General features: G+C 39.4%; 1 protein-coding gene across 6 annotated transcripts in view; it reads left to right on the forward strand.

Moving 5' to 3' along the window:
- MAGI1 (membrane associated guanylate kinase, WW and PDZ domain containing 1) overlaps positions 1 to 23706 on the forward strand; it is a 740901-nt gene that overhangs the window by 615890 nt on the left and 101305 nt on the right. For 4 of the 6 annotated variants that reach the window (XM_069084167.1, XM_069084169.1, XM_069084172.1 and 1 more), the window contains exons 5-8: positions 2253 to 2460; positions 8366 to 8448; positions 13915 to 13950; positions 22096 to 22153. In XM_069084167.1, the coding sequence (XP_068940268.1) occupies positions 2253 to 2460; positions 8366 to 8448; positions 13915 to 13950; positions 22096 to 22153 (385 nt within the window). Of the gene's footprint in view, positions 1 to 2252; positions 2461 to 8365; positions 8449 to 13911; positions 13951 to 22095; positions 22154 to 23706 lie in introns of all 6 variants that reach the window. The other 2 variants (XM_069084168.1, XM_069084171.1) reach the window with 2 other exon arrangements.

Genomic DNA, 23706 nt, shown 5'->3' on the forward strand with positions numbered 1-23706 from the left:
ATTGACCAGAAGGATAAGGATTTTACTGAGCTAAGCACAGAATGGACCACCCAGAGGCAATCAGGAAAAGGATAAGAGAAGGTAAGACCGGGAGAAAAGGAGAGTGAAGAGGACAGCCTTAGCCTGTCATTTTTGAGAAGACCCAAACTGATACCAAGTCTTGAGGAAAGATCTGCTCTTCCCCCAACTGATTCTCCAGGTATGGGTCTATTCATATATGCTAAAATGTAATACTCAGACCATTCCAGGAGCTTGAATTTTGGTCTCATTCACAAAGAGATCAGCAAGACTAAGTGTTAGGAATTTCCCTAACTGGGGACTCAGAGTTGATTGAATTCCCAACTTTTTCTCTCTAATAAACTACCTAACATTTCAAGGAACCAAGTGGACCTTGGGGGCCATAATACTATCCACTGTCTTAAAACAAACTAATTATTGTAGATAAACATAAATCTTGAGGGCAGGAGCTATTTTCGTCTTCCTATACACCTCACGGTAATTTGGTCCTGTCCCCCTCTTAGAGAGCTCTGATTGCCAAGAAATCTTTCCTTGCCTCAAGCCTACATTTGCCTCTTTGTAAATCACCTAAGCAAGAAGGCAAAAGGATTTGTTAGTTCAGAGTACATATTATAAAATAAGTCCTTACTTTCCTGGTATAATAAGGGCATAGAATTTCTTTCTTTTTCTTTTTTTTGCCTTTTTGGAGGGCAATTGGGGTTAAGTAACTTGCCCAAGGTTACATGGCTAGTTTTTTTTTTTGTGTGTGTATGTGGGTGTGTGGGTGTTAAGGCTGAATCCGAACTCAGGTCCTCCTGACTCCAGGGTCAGCACTTTACTCCGGCATAGAATTTCAAAGGCAAAGGGGGTCCTAGCAAGCATCTACTGCAACAGCTTCATTTTATGAATAAAGAAATGATGGGCCAGTGTGGTCAAAAAATTTACAGAGGGTCCTAAAGGTAATAAAATAGAAGCACTGGAATTGGAACCCAAGTCCTTTTTTTGCTCAAAATCAATGGGTTTTTTTAAACCACAGAACGTAGTCATCTGCTTTCTGCAGAAGTAACTAATGATACAGGCTTCCTTCTGTCCTTCAAAAGGAAGCTTTGAAGTTGACTCATTGAAATGCCATCCACATATTTTTCTCTTGTTTGTATTGGCCATCAGAATTCATAAGATAGTCTTTCCTTCTGGCCAATATCTACTAAAAATATTTAAATGAGCTAATACAAACAGTGGCTAGTCAGGGCATTATCATAGTGCTTTATTTCCCTTTCTTTTCATCCTCTTTTCAAAAGCAACTTTTTTCTTCCCCCCCAAAAAATATATAAAAGGATAACTTCGAAAGCTTGAGCACATGGAAACCCAAAGCAGCTGGAGGTCATGTTTTGCTGGGATATTTTGCTTCTGAGTCTTTGGAATTTGAGTTATGAAGGTCCTCCTTCTTTTCCTTTTAACTAACCAAGTTTTGAGAGAGATATCGGAGCTGAATATATTTTCCAACATCTTCCCTTTTGAAGGAGTCGATCTGACGGATCGTTTTGATGCCTTCTGCCAAATAAAATCTAAGTCTGCCAGGCAGTCAACAAGCTTTTATGAAGCTTTGAGTGCCCAGAACTTTTTTAACCAATGAAACTAGAATGGCTTTATTTTCACTTTTAAAAAATATTCGGTGTGAAGCTAGGATTCCATCTACCATTAAGGGAGGCATGGTGTTTATAACTATGCAGGTGAAAGGGTTCAGTTCTGGTCAGGGCATATCCGGAGTGGTGTGTTTATTTCTGGGCACCTCATTTTGGGAAGAGTATTATTAAGTCTTGGAGAGCACCCAGAGGAAGGTAACTAGGGGTGGTAAAGGAATTCTCGACATGAATGTTGGTTGAAGGGACTGGGATTGCTTAGCCTAGAAAAGCAAATATATGATAGCTATCTCCAACTCACTCATTCTATTTGGCCCTGGAGTACAATGGGTAGAAGTTAACAAAAGACAAATTTAGAATTGATGAGAGGAAAAACTCTTTTCCATCGTAGCTTAATTAAGTCTCTGATTGAGAGCCTGAATCATGGGCTGCCTTAGGAGATATGTCCTTCTTCCATGGAAGGCTGTGCACAATGACTAGGAAGGCACCCTGTTGGGTAGATTGTGAAATAGATAGGTTGGGCTGCATGGTCTCTAAGGACTCTGCTGCTGCTGAACTTCTGTGATTCAAAATGCAATTTCTCTTACTCAGTTTCTCTTTTTGTCTGTTCCACAGATTCTGGAGAACAAGAGGAGCGCTATCCCCATAGCACGAGAGAGACAACCTTGCCCCCTGTGAACAATAGCATCACCACTGTTCCCATCACGGAACCATCTCAGAAGCTCCCTCACTACCTACCTCTTTGTGCAGAGGAAAACTTAGGTCCTCTACCTGAAAACTGGGAGATGGCCTATACCGAAAATGGAGAAGTCTATTTTATAGAGTAAAGTATACTCCTATTTCCCCTCTCTATGTCTGTGTATCTTCTGAGGATGGAGAGAGAAGCCAAGTCTGAACTGATTGACTGCTGAGTGGGATGCTGAATGGGATGATCAGATAGAAAGTGATGTCTTTTTAAGGAGGTTTTCGGGAAGTTTTGCAGTTCACCCAAAGAGAGTGAACAGAGTATTCATTCTGATCCTTTCATTAAGTCTGAAGAGACTGTGAGAGAATGAGGTTAATCGTTTCCCTAAAGAAAGAAGGCCTCAAGTGGAAAACTGATGACTAAGCATTTGGGGAATCAGGAAGCCCTTTGTAGGAAACTTAATTTAGGCCTTAGAGTAGTGGCACCTGCAGCCGCCTCTGAGAAGTCCATCATTCCCCCAAGGAGCAGAGGGAAAGGATTCTTGGTATGGTCCTTTTTCTTTATCAACTGGACTGGAAGCAGGGTATAGGAAAAAGCACTGACTCAAAGGTCAGAGCAGCTACGTTCAAATCCACCCCCACCCCTAAAATACTTGTGTGGCCTTCAGTATGTTGCTTAACCTCCATGGGACTCAGTTTCCTCATCTGTAAAATAAAGGAGTTAGATCAGTTTCTGAGTTTCTTTATACCTCCAGATCTATGATCCTTCCATCCTAATTCCAAATGGCTTCATCCAGACGTGGCCAGAGTCATAATTGTTATTGTTTGGTCATGTCTGACTTTTTGTGACCCCATTTGGGGTTTTCTTGGCAAAGATACTGGAGTTATTGCCATTTCCTTCTCTGGGTCATTTTACAGATGAGGAAACTGAGGCAAAAAGAAGGAAGTGACTTGTTCAGGGTCACGCACCTAAGAAGTGTCTGAGGCCAGACATGAACTCCGGAAGATGAGTTAAGGCCAGGCATTCTATCCACTGTGCCATTTAGCAGCCCTGTGGGAGGCATAAGTCATGTACTCTCATCACTGGTTTTTAATGAAGATTATAAAAGTCCTTCAGAAAAAGAACTATGGAATCTGAATGCAGATTGAAGCAGACTGTTTTCTTTTCTTTTTTGTTTTTTCTTTCTCATGCTTTCTCCCTTTTTGTCTGATTCTTTCACAATATGATTAATGTAGAAATAAGTTTAATATGATTGTACATGTATAGGCTGTATTAGATTACATGCCATCTTGGGGAGGGGAGAGGGAAAGGGGGTGGGATTTAGAGCACAAAATCTTATAAAAGTGAATGTTGAAAACTAAAAATTAATTAATTAATTAATTGGGTTTTTTTTGAAGTAAAAAAAATCCTTCAGAGACTGAGTGGTTTAGTGAGTAGAGGCTTTGTCATGGAACTAGTAAGACCTAGGTTCAAGCCCTGCCTGTGACATACATTGGTTTTGTCACCCTGGACAATTCATTTGACCTCTCACTGTCCCCAGGCAACTCTTTAAGATCCAAGTTCAAGTAAAATTGTTGTTCTGAGTTATTGAGGACATTTCCAAACTGAGAATTAGCTACGCTAATGAACTTATGGGTCCAGATGAAAAAAAAATCAAACAATGAATGAAGAAGATAGACCCACTTATTCAAAGCCTAAGCTTCACCTGTTGGCTTGGTGTGTCTTCTACAAGGTCTGTTTGAGCTCTCAGACATTGGGGGCTGTGCTTTTAATATTCGGTGTCTTCTGCAATGGAGATAATGTGGTCCTCATTGACCATTGGACTTGAAGTCTGGGAAACCAGAATGCAAAAGCTGCCTCTTAGCTATTTGACCATAGGCAAATCTTTTAACCCATTTGAGCTTCTGGCACCTTTTCATAAGTTCATCTCCCTCAGGTGTACAGGACAACTCACTGTGCAGGGCAGATGTCCCATAAATGTTTGCTGAATTAAATAGAATGACATTGACAGAGTGGGGTGGGGAATACACATATACAAAACAGAACTGGTGTCATGACAATTTTCCTAGTATAGAAAACTCTTCTTGATAAAAATTCTTATTTTATTTGCTTAGGTGATGTTGAAAAGAGGGATATTTTGGTTAGGAATACTCTGCTGCTGGGAGTTGGGGGGAGCTAATGCTAAACTAGCAATACATTGGAAGTACTTGACTCATCAGTCATAGGCAGAGGTGACCTTTGGCTCCTGCCAATGTTTGGATGACTTCTGCTGTTGCTGATGATGAGTAGAAGGTACCACCTTTATTAGACATTACAGTATTCGAAGCATATGCTATTTAGTTTTAAATTAAATTTCTGAGTAATAAGAATTTTTTGGTTTTGTTTCATGATGTCCTTTACCCTGAAACATTGATCGTCATTCTACTCCTCAATTTGGGTCCAAAATTATGTTTTTGATGAATCTGAATTCAAGAAGTGCCCTTCCTTCCTTCCTTCCTTCCTTCCTTCCTTCCTTCCTTCCTTCCTTCCTTCCTTCCTTCCTTCCTTCCTTCCTTTCTTTCCTCCTTCCTTCCTCCCTCTCTTTCTTCCTTCCACTTTTGAAAGATTAATTATATTTGATGCTATGAGAAAGCGTCCATGGCTTGATTGATTAAAGCGTGGCAGAAAGTACTTTGGATTTGGTGTCCAGAGGCTTAGATTCAAATCCTTGCTGTTCTATTGATTAACCCCTCTGAATTATAGATTCCACAACTATAAAATGGGGAGGGTTTGATGAGGTGACCTCAAGGACACAGGTTTTTAACCTCAGATCCACAGATAGAATTCAAGGCTGGGATGGTAGGGGGTGGAGTGTGTAAACTTGAATGGAAGAAAGCTTTCATATTTTCCCTAACTTCTCATTAAAACATAGCATTTCTTTCAGTTAGTTCTGAAAAGGGTTTCACCAGGCTGCCAAAAGGGGCTATGACACAAAAAAAGATGAAGAAGAGCTGTCAGGTCCTTTCTGTAGCCAAAGATTGATGGCTGCTAGGGTGGTGCAGTGGGTAGAGTGGGACCTGGAGTCAGGTAGGCCAAGTTCAAATGGAGCCTGACACTTGCTAGCTGGGTGACCCTGGGCTGGTTTCTTAAGTTCTGTCTGCCTCTGTTTCCTTGTCTGTAGAAAGAGGATATTAATAACATCCACTTCCCAGGGTGCTTTTGAGGATATTTGTGAAGTGTCTTGCAACCCTTAAAGCACTATGTAAATGCTATTATTATTATCTTTAAACCTGATACCGTTATCTAATATGATACTCATGCAGACCTTTAAAAAAAAATCGCTTTCGGGGCGGCCAGGTAGCACAGCAACTAAGAGCACCGGCTCCAGTGTTGAGAAGACCTGGAGATCGAATCCCGGGCTCAGACACTTAGCACCCACCCAGAAACACCTGGCCATGTAACCTTGAGCAAGTTACTTAACCCCAATTGCTTAGGGGCGGCCAGGTGGCTCAGCGAGTAAGAGCACCGGCTCCACTGTCAGGATGACCTGGATCAAATCCGGGCTCGGATACTCAGCACCACACCCAGAAATAATAACTGGTCGTGTAACCTTGAGCAAGTTACTTAACCCCGATTGCTTTAAAAAAGAAAAAAAAATCGCTTTCAAAGTACAGATTTGCTCTTAAACATCAGAGGACTGAGACCTCACTGTCTTCATCACCTTTGCTAGAGTGCCTAACACAGTATTCTCTGCATATAGTAGGTGCTTTAATGAATGTTTGTTGAATTAAATTGAATATTGATCACTCCCTCACACAATGACACTTATAACTCACAAGTCACTTAGCCTTAATGGACTAACTTTTCTCATCTCTAAAATATAATGACGGAACTTGATGCTTTCAGAGGGCCCTTCTGCCTCCCAAGCTATGATCTAATGTGGTTTCATATTAATCACATTTGTATGGCACTTTAAAATTGATAAAGCACTTTTCTCCCCATGACCCTTTGAGATAAGGACTGAAAGTATTACTATACATACCCATTTTATGGATAAAAGAGAGTAAGGCTTAGAAAAGTTACTTACTCATAGTCAAACAGATGGCAAGATGCCAACTGGAACTGAAGTGTTATCTCTGGACTGCATGTAGTTCTTTTTCAACACACCAGACTTCATCTGCACTACTAATGTAATCCTAACTTTCAACCAAGAAAGCTGAAAGACTTATTATGATCCCAACATGTCCAATATGTTTCTGAGAGATTTTTCTAATGCATTTGACCTTGACTGAATCAAGCCCCTGTGAAAATCATCCAGTTGGATGGCACCCCTCCAAAAGCAATTGGTCAGGAGGGTTTAAATTCCTCAAACTTTTTGAGCTAAGCTCCTTTTATTACAGTAATTTTGTATTGCCTGCAATGTTTCTAAAGTACAATCTAGAAGTCTGAGATTAATGAAAGACATTAGGGGCTTTGAAGTACAAGAATGAATTAAAATGCTTTCATTCATTCTGCTAGAGAATTGCTATGCAGCATAATGAGGGAAATACCAGGCCTTTCATTCAAACTCCAACCTCCTGGTTTTAAGTCAGAAGATATACTCTCTTTACTTAATCTCTTTACTTTCTCTCTCTGTCTCTCTGTCTCTCTCTCTCTGTCTCTCTCTCTCTCTCTCTCTCTGTCTCTCTCTGTCTCTCTCTGTCTCTCTCTCTCTCTCTCTCTCTCTCTGTCTCTCTGTCTCTCTGTCTCTGTCTGTCTACAAATAATAAAGGCTTCCACTTATCCTAGCTAAAAGGAATCTCATTCTAATGGTTCTGCAAAGATGAAATTCATATTCAGCCCATGTGTAAGTTAGATCTGGGAAGAAATAGTAGTAATATTTGTTCCTTTAGATAGGATGCTGTCCTCTAAGTGGGGAGACCCAAGGGCAAGTCCCATCTCTTACATATACTGGCTGCATGATCCTGGGTCAGTCACTGAACCTTGGTGCTCAGAGCAGTTCTCTATGCTCATGAATGTCAGAGAAGGTCTTGACCCACATGGGTGGAGGGAGTTTGATGCAGTAATGAAATTCTATGCCAATAGTAGTATAGAAAAAGTTGAAGCTATAAATCTTGTTCATAGGGTTTTCATATGTAATTTCTCCTTTAATCTTCACAAAAATCTTTTGAGCTGATGCCTACCTCCCAGGGTTAACAGGATCCTGGGGAGATAATGTATGTGAAAGCATGTGTTCAGCATCCAGTAAATATCTGAATGTAGTTGAATGACGGTCTGAATCTTTGTTTTGTTTTTTTTTAACTAGACCAGTGATTTCATCTTCCCCATAAGGAATTTCTCCTACCAATGCATATATGTAGTTTTTCTTCAATTTAAAGTCTTAGAATGTTGCCTGGGGCAATGAAAGGTTAAGTGTCTGGCCTAGAATTGTGTGAACACTTTAAGACAGAGTAGGTCTTCCTGACTCTTGGCTGCCATGTTATCCATTATTTATGTCAGACTACTTTTCCTTAAAGACCCATTATCTCCTTAAGATGGAAACTTTCCCTTGTGAGTGTTTGAAAGAATGTTAGGATACCAAATACCATAACCAGCCCCTCTCTTCCTTCCCCTTCACCCCACTAAATCAGGAAAGGGTTAAACAATTCTCCCTCTGTTTACTTCTCTCTCTGCTGTGGATGCTGGTGTGATTTGGGTTTCAGATTAAATTTATTACATTTTTTTTTTTCCAATTGACTTCATCTGAGCCCATCCCTGTCCCTTTTACAGATCACATAGTATCTGCCACTTTGGGTCGGGCCATGCAGGCAGTCTATGTTTGTCTTTCCCATTTAGAATGTGAGCTCTTTGAAGGCGCTTGTGTTTGTATCTTTTAGTAAATCCCTAGCTCTTAGAACAGTTCCTGGAACATCGCAAGCTCTTAAAAATTTCTTGTTGATTCGTTGATTGATTATTATTAGGCTTGGGCACAAAATAGAAGCAGAAAAGGTTACATGTTTTTCTTTCCTTGCAAACTCGACATCAGTTTATTAACAAGGGCCCTGTCTCCTTTTCTGCTTTTCAGCCATAACACAAAAACAACATCTTGGCTAGACCCTCGGTGCCTGACCAAACAACAGAAGCCTCTGGAAGAATGTGAAGATGATGGTAAGGGGTGATGAGGGAACATTATGTTTGTCCTTAGTGACTGAAGTTTGGTAAAACATTTGTGAAAGAATGTAGCAAGCAACATGCATGTGTATTATGGGCATAATTTCTTATAGAAAAACACTGTAAGCATAATCTGTAAGTGAATTCATTAAGGAAAGTTTGAGGAATCATGATTTATTTTTAATATAAACAGTGATTGATAAGTTCTAAAGCTATAGAATATCTATCTAGTTATATTTCATAAACTCAATAATCTGCCTTCATCCACTGAGTTTTTTATGTGTGGATGGTTAGACCAAACTCTGTTGAGCTCTTATGACTTCACCCTGAATCCGTAGGTCCCACTAAGTACTTGAATGGACCACTGCCTCTGTACAACTCTGGCCTAGCACCATTGTACCTTGTCATCTGCATAGAAATATGGCCTCATGGTCATCTCCAGGGATACATAAATATTTAGAGGATCTGTGGTTTTGTTAGTGAGAGAAATTCCTGGTATGGTAACTTTCACTGCCAATCCAATTTGAAACTTGTAATTATTTTCCTGTCATACCCAGAAGTTTATTGATGTCTAAAGGGTCTACTTTCTAATTAGTGTCAGGGCCAGGATTGAAGTTCAGATACTTCTAACTTTGACTAATACCCTTCTCTGCTTCAGGAAAACAGTTGAAATGGTGTTGTATTTTGAGTTTGAAGAATTTGATACAAATACCATCTCTATTGCTATCAAGCGACCTCTCTGGCCCTATAAAATGAAAAGATAGGACCAGATGGTTTCTTAGATATTTTGTAGCTCCAAATCTATGATCCAAAGACTTAGGCAAATTTAGAAATAAGTTTTCTCTAAAAGGTCAGATTTTTCCCAACAGAATAACCTTGTTAGGACGAAAGAAAGGCCTTGACAAGTTTTGGTGTCTTTATGTCAACTGCGAGAAAGTCTCAGGTATGTGAGCAATGCAGTCTTTCAAGAAAGCAGCTGAGTTGTTTCCAATTAAAAACTGAAAATGGCTTATTGGCTCAAGAAGTTCTTAATGAAAATCTCTGCTTAGAATTGTTATGGCTTGAGTTTCTTTGAAAGGAAACCCTTAGTAAGACAAAGTGGTCTGTTTGTTTTTTGGCACACTGAAGTCTGTTTTCCCCATCACACTGTTCTCTTTTTAACACAAAGGAATTAAAAGGCCGATGTGTTGGCTGGTGGCTACTCTGTGTCAGATTTGAGTTTACGAATCAGTGGTATAATTACCCAAAACTCATTGCACAAAGGGATAATAGAACTTTCTGCAATAATCTTCTTATATTGTCCTCAGGTCTTGGTATTCATTAAAAGGCAGCATTGCATTTGTGTAATATATAAATTCATGTACAACGTTTCCTGAATCTACCAGACATATGTTTTCCCATTCTCAACATAGAGAACTCTCAGGGTGGAAATTCCACGAACCAAAGCAGATCGACCACTTGTAATTTGCAGCCTCATAGAGCTGCAATGAGAGAAGACTAAATATATATGAAAAAAAAAAAGCGGGGTAATAGGAAGTAAACTAAATAGTTCAGAAACATTTATTAAGCACCTACTATATTCCAGCTACTCTACTAAGTGCTGGGGATACAAAAAAAACAAAAGTCAGCCCCTGTTCTCAAGGAGCTCACAGTCTAACAGGAAAGACAACTTGCAAAGAACTATCTTCAGACAAGCTATAGACAGGGCAGATTAGAGATGACCAGTGGAGGGAGGGCATTAGCATTAAGTGGAATCACCAAAGGCTTCTCATAGGAAGTGATTCTTTCCTAGTTGTAAACCTGGTATTGTTCCAGACGGGGACCTGAACCCCCATCTTTCAGATTTCAGGGCAAATTACTTATCCACTCTGATATATGATGTTCCCTATTCTGGCACTGCAACAGAATATCCCAGGCATTGCCCTCTTCTGATACAGACTGACATGAATTCATTATTTTCAAGATGTGCAAGCAGCCTCATGAAGGGCATTTCAAAGCATCACAGCTTTGATTTGGAAGGGACCTTTGAGATCACTTTGTACACTTCCCTTATTTTTCAAATATCAGAACTGAGGTCCATACATTTACCTAATCTTTTTTTTTTCCTTTTTGGAGGGCAGTTGGGGTTAAATGACTTGCCCAAGGTCACACAGCTAGTTTTTGTGTTAAGTGTCTGAGGCCGGTTTTGAACTCAGGTCCTCCTGACTCCAGGGCCGGTGCTCTAATCACTGCGCCACCTAGGCGCCCCTGATTTACCTAATCTTAAAAGGGGCAACTGGGCCTGGATTTGAACCAGCATCTTTTGACTCCAAAGTCAGCAATCTGTCCCTGTGCCACACAAGCTCAGCAATTTTTTGCTAGAATAAAAAGCCCAGTGAGTCAATGCCATAACCTAGGCCCATGTTGTATTTTAATTGTTTTCTTGGCTTTCTCTATGATTACAAGACATCAGGAAAAGAGATATTTGCTCTTTGTTGGAATGGGGTGTCCAGGCTCTTCATATATGTTATGTAGGGGGCCACTAGGTGGTGCAGGGAATAGAACTCTGCTCCTGAAATCAGGAGGACCTAAGTTCAAATCCATCCTCAGACACTTTACTAGCTGTATGACCCCAGGCAGGTCACTTAACTCTGATAGCCTTAAAAAAAAATAAGCATATATATTATATAGCATGTATATTTCCTTATTCAAGATGTCCCAAAAGTCCTAGTACAGTTTAAGGCTCCCCCACCCATGAAGCCCTACTCCAGTCTTTCGTTGTGGTGTGGGAGTTACTCTAGAGTTCCAAAGAAAATGCCAGTGGTGGGTAAATCCTACTGTCCTTCCAAGTTGCAAAGGTTTTAGATTGTGTCCCCAGGATGGGCTCTTGTGTCTGTTGTCCAAGTTCAGAGACACTCATTCTCTGTTTGGCTGTGCAGTGAAGGGCTTCTCCACTGTGACAGTTTTCAAAGGCAGTCTGCTTAGTCATAGAGGAGTTGTGACCTCCAACAGTGGAGGGAATACAATACCCCTACCGGTGAAATAACAGCTCATTGAAATAGCAGAGTCAATAAGCGTGCTATGTAGAGAGAGTGCCAATTTTTAAGGATATAGAAGGCAGTAAAATCCATTCATCTATGAAAGTGTACTGAAGATACTTGGACTTATTTATTTCTCATAGTCAAGAATTCTAGTCATACATGCAGCCCATGGAAGTCATTGTGAACACTGATTATTGCTGTACTGAAATGCATGAAAATGCTAGGGATTTCCAGCTAACCAAAAGGCCATCTGACAGAAAGTTCCCAGATAAGTTTGGTTGAGTTGAACATTTACAATAGTCAAAGGTTTCCATTTGAAGAGGAAACGTGGGACATTGGACAGGTCAGTGGCTTTGGAGTCAAAGGATCTGTGGTCAAATTCCACCCGTAATGCTACCTACAAGACACTCTGTCTCTCTGGGCCTCCATTTCCTTACCCATAAAATAAGGGGCTTGGACTCAGTGATCTTAAAGGTAACTTCCAGCTACAAATCCATGCTTCTAAGACCCTTGGAATGCTCATTATATTTCTGTTTGTTTACTAGCTCCATAGATAGATGAAGGATGTTAAGGGGTCCATGGAGATCAGCTGATCCAAATCCTTGGTTTCTAGATGAAACATTTCTCCAGTGATGCTGTGACTTCCTTAAGGTCACCCAGCTGATCAAAGAATTCTTTCAACTACGTGACACTGTCCCTTTTTGCCATTTATCTTTCAACAAATATATTTTCACACAAATGTAGATTGTCAGGTGTAGTATGTTGAATAAGATTTTATCATTAAGGTTTTTAGATTGTGAGCTCCTTGAGGACAGAAACTGTTTTTTGCCTTTTTTTTTTATCCCAAGCACAGTGCCTGACATATAGAAAGTTATTAATAAATGTTTGTTAACTGACTAACTAAAATAAAAACGAAATCTGAATAAACACTACACACACACGCACACACATACATGCACACATATATATTCACAAACATATACATATACAAACATATATACAGGTATATGTTTGTGTGTATGTAGCTTTGTACACAAACACTTCTAAAAGCTAGTATATACTATGCACACATGTAGCACTGTCAGACTGACAGCTGACAAGTGCCCAGTAACACATATTCACTACTGGGTGCTGTTTGTCATTTGTATTTGTATAAAGTTTTCTAGTGTGCCTCTAATATCATGATGTGAATGCAGTGTGTACATAAGCTAATATTGTACTATTGGTCACAATGGGTCCCCTACCTGTTATCTCATATCTTGATGTCATACAGTGATTCCGTGAATGTCCTCTGTTATCTGAAAGGTATAGCAAAACCCATTGTTAAAGCCCAATGTCCAAGACACAAGGACCTGGTCTAGTATATTGGTCTTTCATCTGAGACGTGAGTTTCATTCCAGGGACGTAACCCATTTGGACTGTGTTCCTTTCCCAACCGTTACTCCGAGACACACATCTACATGGCATGTTTAGGACAGCTCTACTCCCCACAATCAGAATTTTGGTTTTCAGTTATTAATTATTTGGTTAAGGTTTCCAATTCTGTTTAAGAAATTTGTCCCTAGTGCCTAGAACTCTGTCAAGTGATGTGATGGGTACAAATTAAGTACCTGATCCATCCTCACCCTGTATTTGGAGAAACAAGGCTCATAAATGCACAGCTGTATAGAGGAGATAACAGTATCCCACTTGGTTTCAAAAATGAAATTATAGTACTGATCATCAGAAAGAGAAGAAACCTGGATTGTTTTGGGCAGCTGGAATTTTTTAAAAGACCAACCTTATACCCAAGTACTATTACCCACACTTCTGTAAATATGTGGAGCCTGGGGTGTATCTAGGACAATGTGCATAATAATTCTTGTGCTTTCTTGAAGTGTCCTAATTGAGTAGAATTACTTTTCAAAGTATGCATTGGATTTGAGTTCATGCTACAATAAGCCTTCTCGATTTGACCTCGCCTTTTATTTTCAATCATTGACAATCCTTAAAAGTTAAGTAATGTCTTAATTGTGAGTGTAATTGCTTAGCTGATTAGAGGAACATTGAAGGATTAAAAGGAGTGAGATATGAAAAGGCCTGGCAGCTTTATTCACTTGGAATGAGATCGGTAATAAGTGACTCTCACTTAAGAATGTGGAAATTGCAAAGCCATTTGTCATCTTTTCCAACCAATCATATCCTATTTTGACATGCAAGGAAATGATCCCTATAATTATTTTGCCAATACAAGCACTTGGCGTTTCATGATTTTCATTGATTGGGGTCTGAAGAGTTCCAAGGGTGGAAATGAGATGAGCCCAGAGCAGGTAAGGTCCGCATAAGAAAATTGGGGTGTGGGCTGCTATTTTTTTTTCTAAAGGGTGTTTTCTTTCTTGGTGCTGGTGTCTGAATTTTTCTTTTCCTCTCTTCTATCTCATTTCCTGCTCCTCCTCTGGAGAAGAAGGGGTACACACCGAGGAATTGGACAGTGAACTAGGTAAATCTCTTTTCTATCCTTCTGTTTGCTTCATGCCTTACATTATATTTTTTTTAGTCTTTAGCGAATTGCTTAATCCTTCTGTTTCATTATTTTGCACCTTTCCAATTATGATTTTTGTTTGGACTTATCGTCAAAAGGTCAATTTGGTAACCAAATACGGCTGACTCTACAGTTATAATGAATGGATTCTCTGCAGAAAAGTTCTTAGTAGATGAAGCTTAAGAAAGAAAATAAACTGCGTCTGGGGGAAAGAGCCTAGAAAGGGCAAGGAGAGACCTGGGATTATATTTTGTATCCTCTGACTTTCTGGGAACAGTGAGATGATTTTCCTTTTTCTTTGTTGCCCTTATTTTTTTTTTCCAGTCTGGGTCTCCCCATCTTGCCCAGGCTGGACCTCCTGAAACTACTCCTTGTCCAAATTCCAGTATTGATCTTTGACATGCTCTGTTTCCAACCCAGACTGAATTGTCCCTCCTTAGGTAACAAGGCAGCCCCCTCAGAAAAACCCTTCACAGAACAAATCCCCTTAATAAAAGGATTTGTTCTGCAAATTCAGACTCAGTCAGAAGGCTGTACCCAAGGACCTAGAAGACCACTGGTGACATCCAGGCCATAGGTTTCCCACCCCTGCTTCAGGGGCTCTGCCATATTAATGCTGAATTGAGGGTGGACACTGCAGCTCAGAATTCCGAATCCTGAGAGATCCACCGTCCTCAGCCTCCCTGGCAGCAGACATGACTCACATGTACCACTATGCCTGGCTGCCCTCATCTTTTAAAAGTTGGTGGTGGCCACATTATCTTATCTGAAGAAGCATCAGACTAATAAATGCTTCGTGAATGAATGAGTAGAAGAAAAGAGAGAAATTCGGACTTGGCCTCGTTGCCTGATTGAATGGCTGGATTTCCTATACTTGGGAAAGGGAACATCAGGAAAGGAGGGTTACCCTGTTTTTTTGTAGCTGTGGTCCCTGGCTAGACTTAGCTGTGGTTATAAGTTAAGAACCAAAGGGAACTTTGTTAGTCTCTGTTCAAATAGCTTATCCATCCTTCAGTATACCGTTGGAGCTTATTTAGGAAAAATTAGAGTCACGGATAATACAAAAATATTTTCTTTTGATTTCTAAATGCAGCTGGACTGTCATTTGCTTCGGGGGTGAGGGGGAAAATTGGTAGCACATTAACATTTTTATTATGTTGAGTTTAAACAACATTGAATTAATATGTAGCCTCTGAGTGTGCACCACCTAAGGCCTTGATGAGAAAACTCACTGGTTGATATTATACTTGCAGGAGGCCAGAGAAAATTGAAAATTGACCAGAATAGTCATCTTGGATTCAGAAGGTCCTTTAATTATTATTGCCTCTAATGGGACAATTTGAAATTATGGCCATAGATTGATTAGCATATAAGATGCCTTAAAGTTATATGTAAGTGTATACTATAGACCTTTTCCCCCTCCAGTTTAATTTTATTTTTGGGGGGGGGAAGGGGGGGCATGCTAGTCACATGTTTGTCCAACAGTTTGGTAAGCCAGGGTTATGTTACACATGTCATTTGTGTCTGGTTTCCTTAATGCCTTGGCTGTATTCTGTTGTGGATTGATGTGCTTGCAACAGTCAATAAACTATCGACCATTCTATTTTTAAGACATTCAAGAAACTCTTCTTGTGGTCAGTGTGGGAGGAATGGCTCTGAGGCTAATCCTATATATTAAGACAATTGGAGAGAAATTACGCCAGAACTAATTGGCTCATTCTAACAATCTACGACTAAGCCCATTAAAGGGGACAGCACAATGGTCCCATGCCATAATGGGTTATAGGAATTGTTTGTTGAAACAGCCCAAACCACAGCCTGTGGTCCCTGAACAGAAAGGAAATGATCTGAAGGCGATTGTGAACAGGGAGAACAGTGATCAGCTTCAATGATATTGATCTGAAAGCAGCTGGGACATTATAGTTAGGGTCAAATGGAAGTTTGTTAAAAGGGAAAGAAAAGTGGCCAAGTCTTCCCTGGATCACTTATGAGTTATGGACAGGAGCTGTTGTGTTTCCAGTGTAAGATGAATGGGAAAATGGGGAAATAATAGAGCACCAACCAAAATCAGAGTTCTATTTCCGTGGTCTTAACATTTTTATGACACTTTCTGGACATACTGGGGCAGCTAGAAGGCTCCATAGTGCACAGTACACCAGGACTTCAGTCAAGAAGACTCCTTTTCCTGAGTTCAGCTCTGGCTTCAGACATTTACTAGCTGGGTGACCCTGGGCAAGTCACTTAACCCTGTGTGCCTCAGTTTCCTCCTCTGTAAAACGAGCTGGAGAAGGAAATGGCAAACTGCTCCATCTGCCAAGAAAACCCCAAATGGAATCGTCAGGAGTCAGACACAACTGAAACAACTCAACAACAACATGCCAGATCCATAGTAACTAATAATATTTATGATTTTCCCTGAAAGGAACACACAAGAGAAAGGAAGTATGAAATAGTGAATGGGAGATGGCTCTTAAAGTCAGGAAGGCCTGGATTCAAATTCTGCCTCAGAGAGAATGGTTGTGTGACCTTGAGCAAGTCACTAAACATCTCTGGGGTTCACTTACTCATCTCTAAAGTGAGAGGATTGAACTCATTAACAAGAGAGATCCCTCCCATCCCTCAATCTGTGACCTAGGAGTATACCCCTACGGCAGTATAGACATCATTCAGGTGTCTGTACACTGTTTTGATGGTTGTCCTTGAGTCGTTTTTCAGTTGTGTCTGACTCTTTATGACCCTTTTTGCGGTTTTCTTGGCAAAGATCCTTAACAAGTTTGCCATTTCCTTCTTCAGCTTATTTTACAGATGAGGAAACTGAGGCAAAGAGGGTTAAATGGCTTGCCTGGGTCATAGAGGTAGTAAGTATCTCAGCCTGGATTTGAACTCAGGTCTTTCTGATTCCGAGGCTTATCCACTGGACCACCTAACTGCCTGTCTCTGTCCTACAAGAAAGAAAGAAAGAAAGAAAGAAAGAAAGAAAGAAAGAAAGAAAGAAAGAAAGAAAGAAAGAAAGAAAGAAAGAAAGAAAGAAAGAAAGAGAGAAAGAGAGAAAGAGAGGAGAGAAAGAAAGAAGGAAAGGAAGGAAGGAAGAGAAAGAAGAAAATGTGTGTATGTGTATATATATATATACATATATATATATATAAAATATATTCAATTTATACTCATGTATATGTATATAAACATACACACATACATAGTTATTCCCATAGAGGTTATTTCAATCAATCCTTACCACAACTCTCTGAGGCAGGTGTTATTTTTATCCCATTTAATAGGTGAGAAACTGAGGCTGGTAGGGGTAAAGGATTTCTATTGACATACCGAGCTCATAAGTCACAGAGTTTGAATCCATATTTTCCTGACTGTGTCACTACCCAACCAAGCTGCCATCTCCCAGAGTGTTACTTCCTAATCTGCCTCTAAGAATGCTGTCTCTTTCGGTGGCATACCTTTTTGACCCATATGATTTGATTATAGAATTGTGGTTTCTGAACTGGGTTGTCAAAGCTGGATCGAGACGTCTGATATTTAGTTGCCTTTTGGAATTGCCAAAAGCCCCTGCAGAAATCTCCCAGCAACCTGTATTCTCAACTAGTATACCCTTGTAACCCATATTCCAAGTTGTGGACTGTTTTAAGTGAAATAAACTGGCATTGTGGGATGACTAAAAGTTAATAGATTTTGGTCTGTAGACGTGCATTTGCTTCATATTGTGCATTTGAGCTTTAAGAAAAAAAAAAGCCACATGGCTATTGTGATATCCTTGCGGTGCAGTTTTGCTGCTTTTTATGTGAGGTGCACTTGAAGAAGGGTTCCCTTGCACTCCATAAGGATGACCCAGGATGGGACAGGTGTGATTAGGCTGTGGTCTCCGTCCTAGAAGGGCATAGTCATGTCAGTCCATTGGTGTAACTTCCAATCATAAACATTAGATTGTCTAAAGTTTGTCCCTGTGGTGACAGAGTGATTGGGAGCACAGTTCTGAGACAAATGGGGTCTTCAAATACAGCCTGGGGCCTGCCCTCAGCTCCCTCTACATAGGTGGCTGGTCTCTGTTCTCAGAACTTAGCAGAAGTGATTTCACAGCCCATCTGCCTGTCTGATAACTATTGTAATTAGGAGGCTTGTCCTTCTAATAACTAAGAACCTCATAGCTTTATATTTTTAGTCTTGAATGGATCTTCTCCTCTATCTTTTTGTTTGTTTGTTTTGTTTTGGTCTTTTATTTATTTTTATTACTTTGATAACATTTTTTTTCCCCTCAATTACATGTTAAAACGATTCTTAGCATTTGTGGGATTTTTTTTTTTGAAGTTTTGAGTTCTAGATTCTATCCCTTCCCCTCTCTCTGAGATGGTCGATAATCTGATATAGGTTATAGATTTGCATTCATGTCAAACATTTTCACATTAGTCATTTTGTATAAGAAGATTCAAACAGAAAAGAATGAAACAGAGTGCTTCAGTCTGTATTCAGACAATATCAGTTCTTTCTCTGGAGACAGCATTTTTTACCATAAGTCAAATAGGTCATTTTGATTTTATAAAATGAAAAATTCTTTGCACAAGCAACACCAATGCTGCTACCAGAATTAGATGGAAAGCAGAAAACTGTTGTAGGGCATGGGGTGGTAGTATCTCTGATGAAGGTCGCATTTCTCAAATATATAGAAAACTGAATCAAATTTATAAAAACAAAAGTCATGCTCCAATTGATAAATGGTCAAAAGATATGGACAGGTTTCAGACAAAGAAATCAAAACTATAGTCATATAAAAATTGCCCTAACCCAGTAGTGATTAAAGAAATGAAAATTAAAACAATTCTGAGATATCACCTCACACATATCAGATTGACTAATATGACAGAAATGGAAAATTATAAATTTTGGAGGTATGTGGGAAAACTGGGACTCTAATGCACTGTTGGTGGAGTTGTGAACTTACCCAGTCATTCTGGAAAACAATTTGGAAATATTCCTAAAGGGCTATAAAACTACTATTAACTATTAATCCTCTATCTTTGCCCTGGTACTTGGCCATATTCCTAGTCAATCTTCTTATTCTTATTCAACAAAATTAATATTAATTGATAGTATTAATATTTAATATGAAATAAAATTATTGAGATAAATATGATTAATTATGTTTACTCAATTAATTGCTATGAAATATTTAATATTATTTCTATAGTGACTTTATAGTTTCTTTAAAGCACTTAATAGACATCCCCTTTGGACCTCACAATTACCCCATCAAGGAAGAATGCAAGGATTGTCACCTCCATTTGCCAGATGAAGAAACTGAGAATTGTAATGAGATTCCCAGAGTCTCACAGCTGGACTCCTGCCTCCCTTCCTCCCCCACAGGCTTCCTAACCCCATGCCCTTTGTCCCACCTCCTATTCCGTACTTCCTCTCCATCAGCTGGAGAATGTTGAGTGGTGCTATTACTATATAAAATAAGTTAACTTTATTGGAGGAACTAGAAAGACATCTAGAACTTTTCATTTTCTTTTAGAAATTAATATGTTCAGTTTTTAAAAAAAAATATATATATATATATATTCAGTCTAAATTATCACTTCTAAAATTAACAGCATTCCCTTAAAAAAATTCACCCCACGTCATTACTTGGGCATCATTTATTCTCCTATTTTATGGGCAAATGATCAGGGGAAAAAAATAAATGTAAGTAACCCATTTTGAAAAGTTGTGATTAATCTCAGTGAAATAGTAGTGCGTTTCTGAGTGCACCTCTTGCCTTATTCCCACATGTTTGGCATTTTCATCTGTCCCATCAAAGAGAAAGCAAGAACTCACGTGCCACATTTTACGTTTTTTAATTTCCTGATTCATCTCTTTGTTCCTAAGTGGTTGGAAACATTCTCCTGACTTGTTTTTATTTAGATGGCAATTTTCAGTATTTTTAAGGCAAGCTGTTTCCCAAGTCTTCCTGTTATAAAGATCTCCATGCCTCAGTTTATGAGAATGCCAAGTGATATCAACATCTGCAGAGGGGCTTTGGTGTACACTTGGCTGCTTAGGTTTGAAAACCTGCGAAGTGTAAAAAAAAAAATGGGGGTGGGAGGTGGGCCCTGCTTCTTTGTTTGCAAACAACGCACATGTTGGAGTAAAAGCTGTGAAATGAATGTCTCTTGATGTTCAGCCAAACCTGAAAGTGAATGTCAACTTGGAGTAATTAGGCTGCCTGTGTGTGTGTCTGTGTCTGCTCCTCATTCTTGTAGACTTCTGGTCATGTGATTGAACTTGATAAATTCTCCCTGAGTCCTTAAGCTAAGTTTTTCTAATGAGTAGGGCTCTCCTTTACTAATGTCAGCTATATAACTGCCTGCCCTTAATGGAAGGAAGGAAGGAAGGAAGGAAGGAAGGAAGGAAGGAAGGAAGGAAGGAAGGAAGGAAGGAAGGAAGGAAGGAAGGAAGGGAGGGAGGGAGGGAGGAAGGAAGAAAAGGGAAAAAAGAAAAAGGGAGAGAAGGAAAGAAGAAAAAAGAATGAAGAAAGGAGAGGAAGGAAGGCTTAAGTTTCAAAAACATAATATTTTAAGTTATTTGTCTTCAAGTCAGGTCTTCATGGCTCTGTTCAGGATTGATATTCCTTGTCAAAATATTATTTTAATATGAGCTTATCTTAGTTATAGATTGTGAGGGTTTAGGCAGTCATACCAAGATTGAATTTAGTCATTTCTCTAAGGAATAAAAAGATCACAGCATTAAAATATGCCAGAACTTGGCTGTCTAAGTCATAATTATGTTTAGAGAAAAAAAATATTTTTTATGTTCATCCAATGAAGTTATCTAGAGAATTGCCCTTTATTAAAAAAAATAGAGATAAGGTAGAACCCTGTTAAAGAAAAGCTTAATATCTCATAGAGATATTTTGGGTCATACACCAGAGAGAATTAAATCCTGATATAACTGAATTAGGGTAGCTAGGTGGCACAGTGAATAGATAGATTGCCAGACCTGGAGTCAGGAAAACTCATTTTCACGAGTTCAAATCTGACCTTAGACAGATAGTGTGTAACCCCGGGCAAGTCAGTGAACCCTGTTTGCTTTAGTTTCTTCATCTGTGCAGTGAGTGGGAGAAGGAACTGGTAAACCCCTCTAGCATCTTTGCCAAGAAAACCTCCAATGGAGGTCACAAAGATTTGGGCATGACTGAAAATGACTGTACAACAACATCCTAGAATTAGCTTGTAGGGCATGTGCTGGTGCCCTACCATCTTTACTAAGAAAGTCCACTTGGGGAAATAATTCCTTAGATATCCATAGAATGTAAGGGACCTAAGGAAAAGGACTGGAGCAAATCTGGACTCAGAGTGTAATGTTGTATGTTAAAGGTAAAATGAAAAGTAATTTCAAGTATGCTCCTCTATTTAAAATCCATGTCCATATTTTTATTTTAGTACTAAATAATAATGAGAAGGCAGTGTGGTATAATAGTTAGAGAGATGGCCTTGGAGTCAGGAACACCTAAAGTCTTACCTGTAACACATATTAGGTATGGGACCTTGGACAAGTCAAGATCTAGCCCTACACTCACCCACACCCAGCCCCAGAAAAATCAATAGAAATAGAATTTCTTGGGAATAAGAGAAAAAAAATATGATTATATTTTCTCCTTGGGTGGGGGATAGTCTTGGGTTAGTTAGTTTGTTTGAAAAGGAGGCAGTGGGGAGCGGGAGAGATTTAATTTCTCCTGCATTTTTCTTGTTCTATAAAGAAGTTAAGGAAAGAGGGAAGAAAACTATAAATAATATGAACCAGGAAAAACAAGTTAAAGTCACATTGGTAGATTTGTTTTTCTTAAAAATGAATTTGACAAATTAATTTAGAGTAAAGGAAATTGGGGCCCCATTTCAGCACCCCCTCCCCCTCACCAGTTCCTCTGCTACTTAAAATGTAAAATGGTTAAATGTATGTTACCTAAGAAAATATAGTTTTTTTTCAATGCCTAATTTCATTAGGATATATTTTAAAATGGAATGAGGGCTTCCTTCTCTCTAACTCAATTGTCAAATATGCACCCACCCCTCATAGTTCCACCCTGAATACTAAGTATGGTTTTTATTTTGTTTTCAGAATTGCCTGCTGGTTGGGAAAAGATTGAAGACCCTGTATATGGTGTCTACTATGTAGAGTAAGTGATGATTTTAAAAATCAGATTTTCATTTGCAAAGTCTTTAATTTTTTTAAATTACATTTTATTCTATTTTCATTAAATTCTCCCTTTTCCCCTGCCACCTCCCTCACCCCACCCCAACCCCTTGACATAGAGAAAAAGGGAAAACAAAACCTGTTAGAAACATGTGTAGTCCAGCAAAACAAATTCTCATGTTGACCTTGTCTAATATATGCTGCGTGTTTGGGATTATTTCTCACAGTGCTGGACAGACTGAGATCCCCATAACACTGAGGCATGAAGGATGATGAAGGGGAGTGAGTATTAATAAACAAAAGATGGAAAGAAAAGCTGGCAAGACAGAAGCATCCGTGTTCTCATGAGGGCAGGCAACTTGTGTGCCTCCGTAGGCGAGATGAATGGCGATCTTGTGTCTTCAGAATGAGGCCCCTTTGAGCTGTCCTCTTCAGAAGACTAAAGGACAGCTCAGTACTGACTAAGGGTATCCACATGGGGAGTAGACCAAGCTGAACTGTCCTAGAATGAAGGAAATGTTAGTGGTGTCTGAGAGATGTGGAAAAGATGAAGGAATTCTGAGTCTAAATAAATCCTTTAGTGATTGTATTAGTGAGAGAGAACACTCAGGATTAAATTGCTTTTTCCCATCACTTCAGGACCAAGCATGTTGTAGTGTAATTGAAAGAATGTTGGCTCTACCTCTCTTTGTATTCAACACTTAGCATGGTCCCTGGAACACAGTAGGCACTTAATACATGATTATTGATTGGTTTGGAGCCAGAGGATCTGGGTTCAGATCTTGATTCTCCTCTTTGCTACTTCTGTGACCTTAGACAAGCTATTTACCCTTTGAGGGCTTCAATTCTCATCTCCATGACTTTGCCAAGGCTGTTTTCCACCATAATTGGAATGTGTTCCCTCCTTACCTTTGCTTCTAAGAGTCTGTTTCCTTCAAAGCTCAGCTCAAACATCACCTCTTTCAGGAAGTCTTTCTTGATTCTCCCAGGTGTTTCCTTCTTCCTGCTTTGCAAATACTTATATGAATATGCCTGTAAACTACCTAAGGGCTGGGACTCTATCTTTGTTTGTCTTGCACTTAGCACCTTGAAATCTAGATGGTTTAGTAAAGGTTTGTTGATTGATCCAGAAAATGAGGAGGTTGCCCTGGGTGGTCACTTGGGCCTTTCTTTCTCTAACTGGGGGATCCCATTTTGTATTATTGACCCCTCTAGGCAAGAGCCTTGATTTACCTATACCCTCTCTGTTTCCTTTGTACCTAAAGTAATGGGTGCATACTAGGCTAGCCTCTGGTCCCCCAGTGGAAGACAGGTATGAAAATTAAAAAAGCCTAGAAATGAGACATTCAGAAGTAGCCTTGATTTTTATTACCTCTGACTATGATGAGAAATAATGAATAAATGATACCTTGGAAGAAAAGAGGACCAGCTAAATACTTAATAATAATCCCTGCTAAAAGGAAAATAACCAGCATGTGATTTTTTTTTGAGTCTTCTGGCATTGAGGTGTTCTCCATTTCACACCTTGATGAAGGG

The sequence above is a fragment of the Petaurus breviceps genome, unplaced genomic scaffold (assembly GCF_028583685.1).
Source record: "Petaurus breviceps papuanus isolate PSGF00001 unplaced genomic scaffold, PetGlider_PUasm1.0 174, whole genome shotgun sequence".
In the NCBI taxonomy this organism is placed as follows: Eukaryota; Metazoa; Chordata; class Mammalia; order Diprotodontia; family Petauridae; genus Petaurus; species Petaurus breviceps.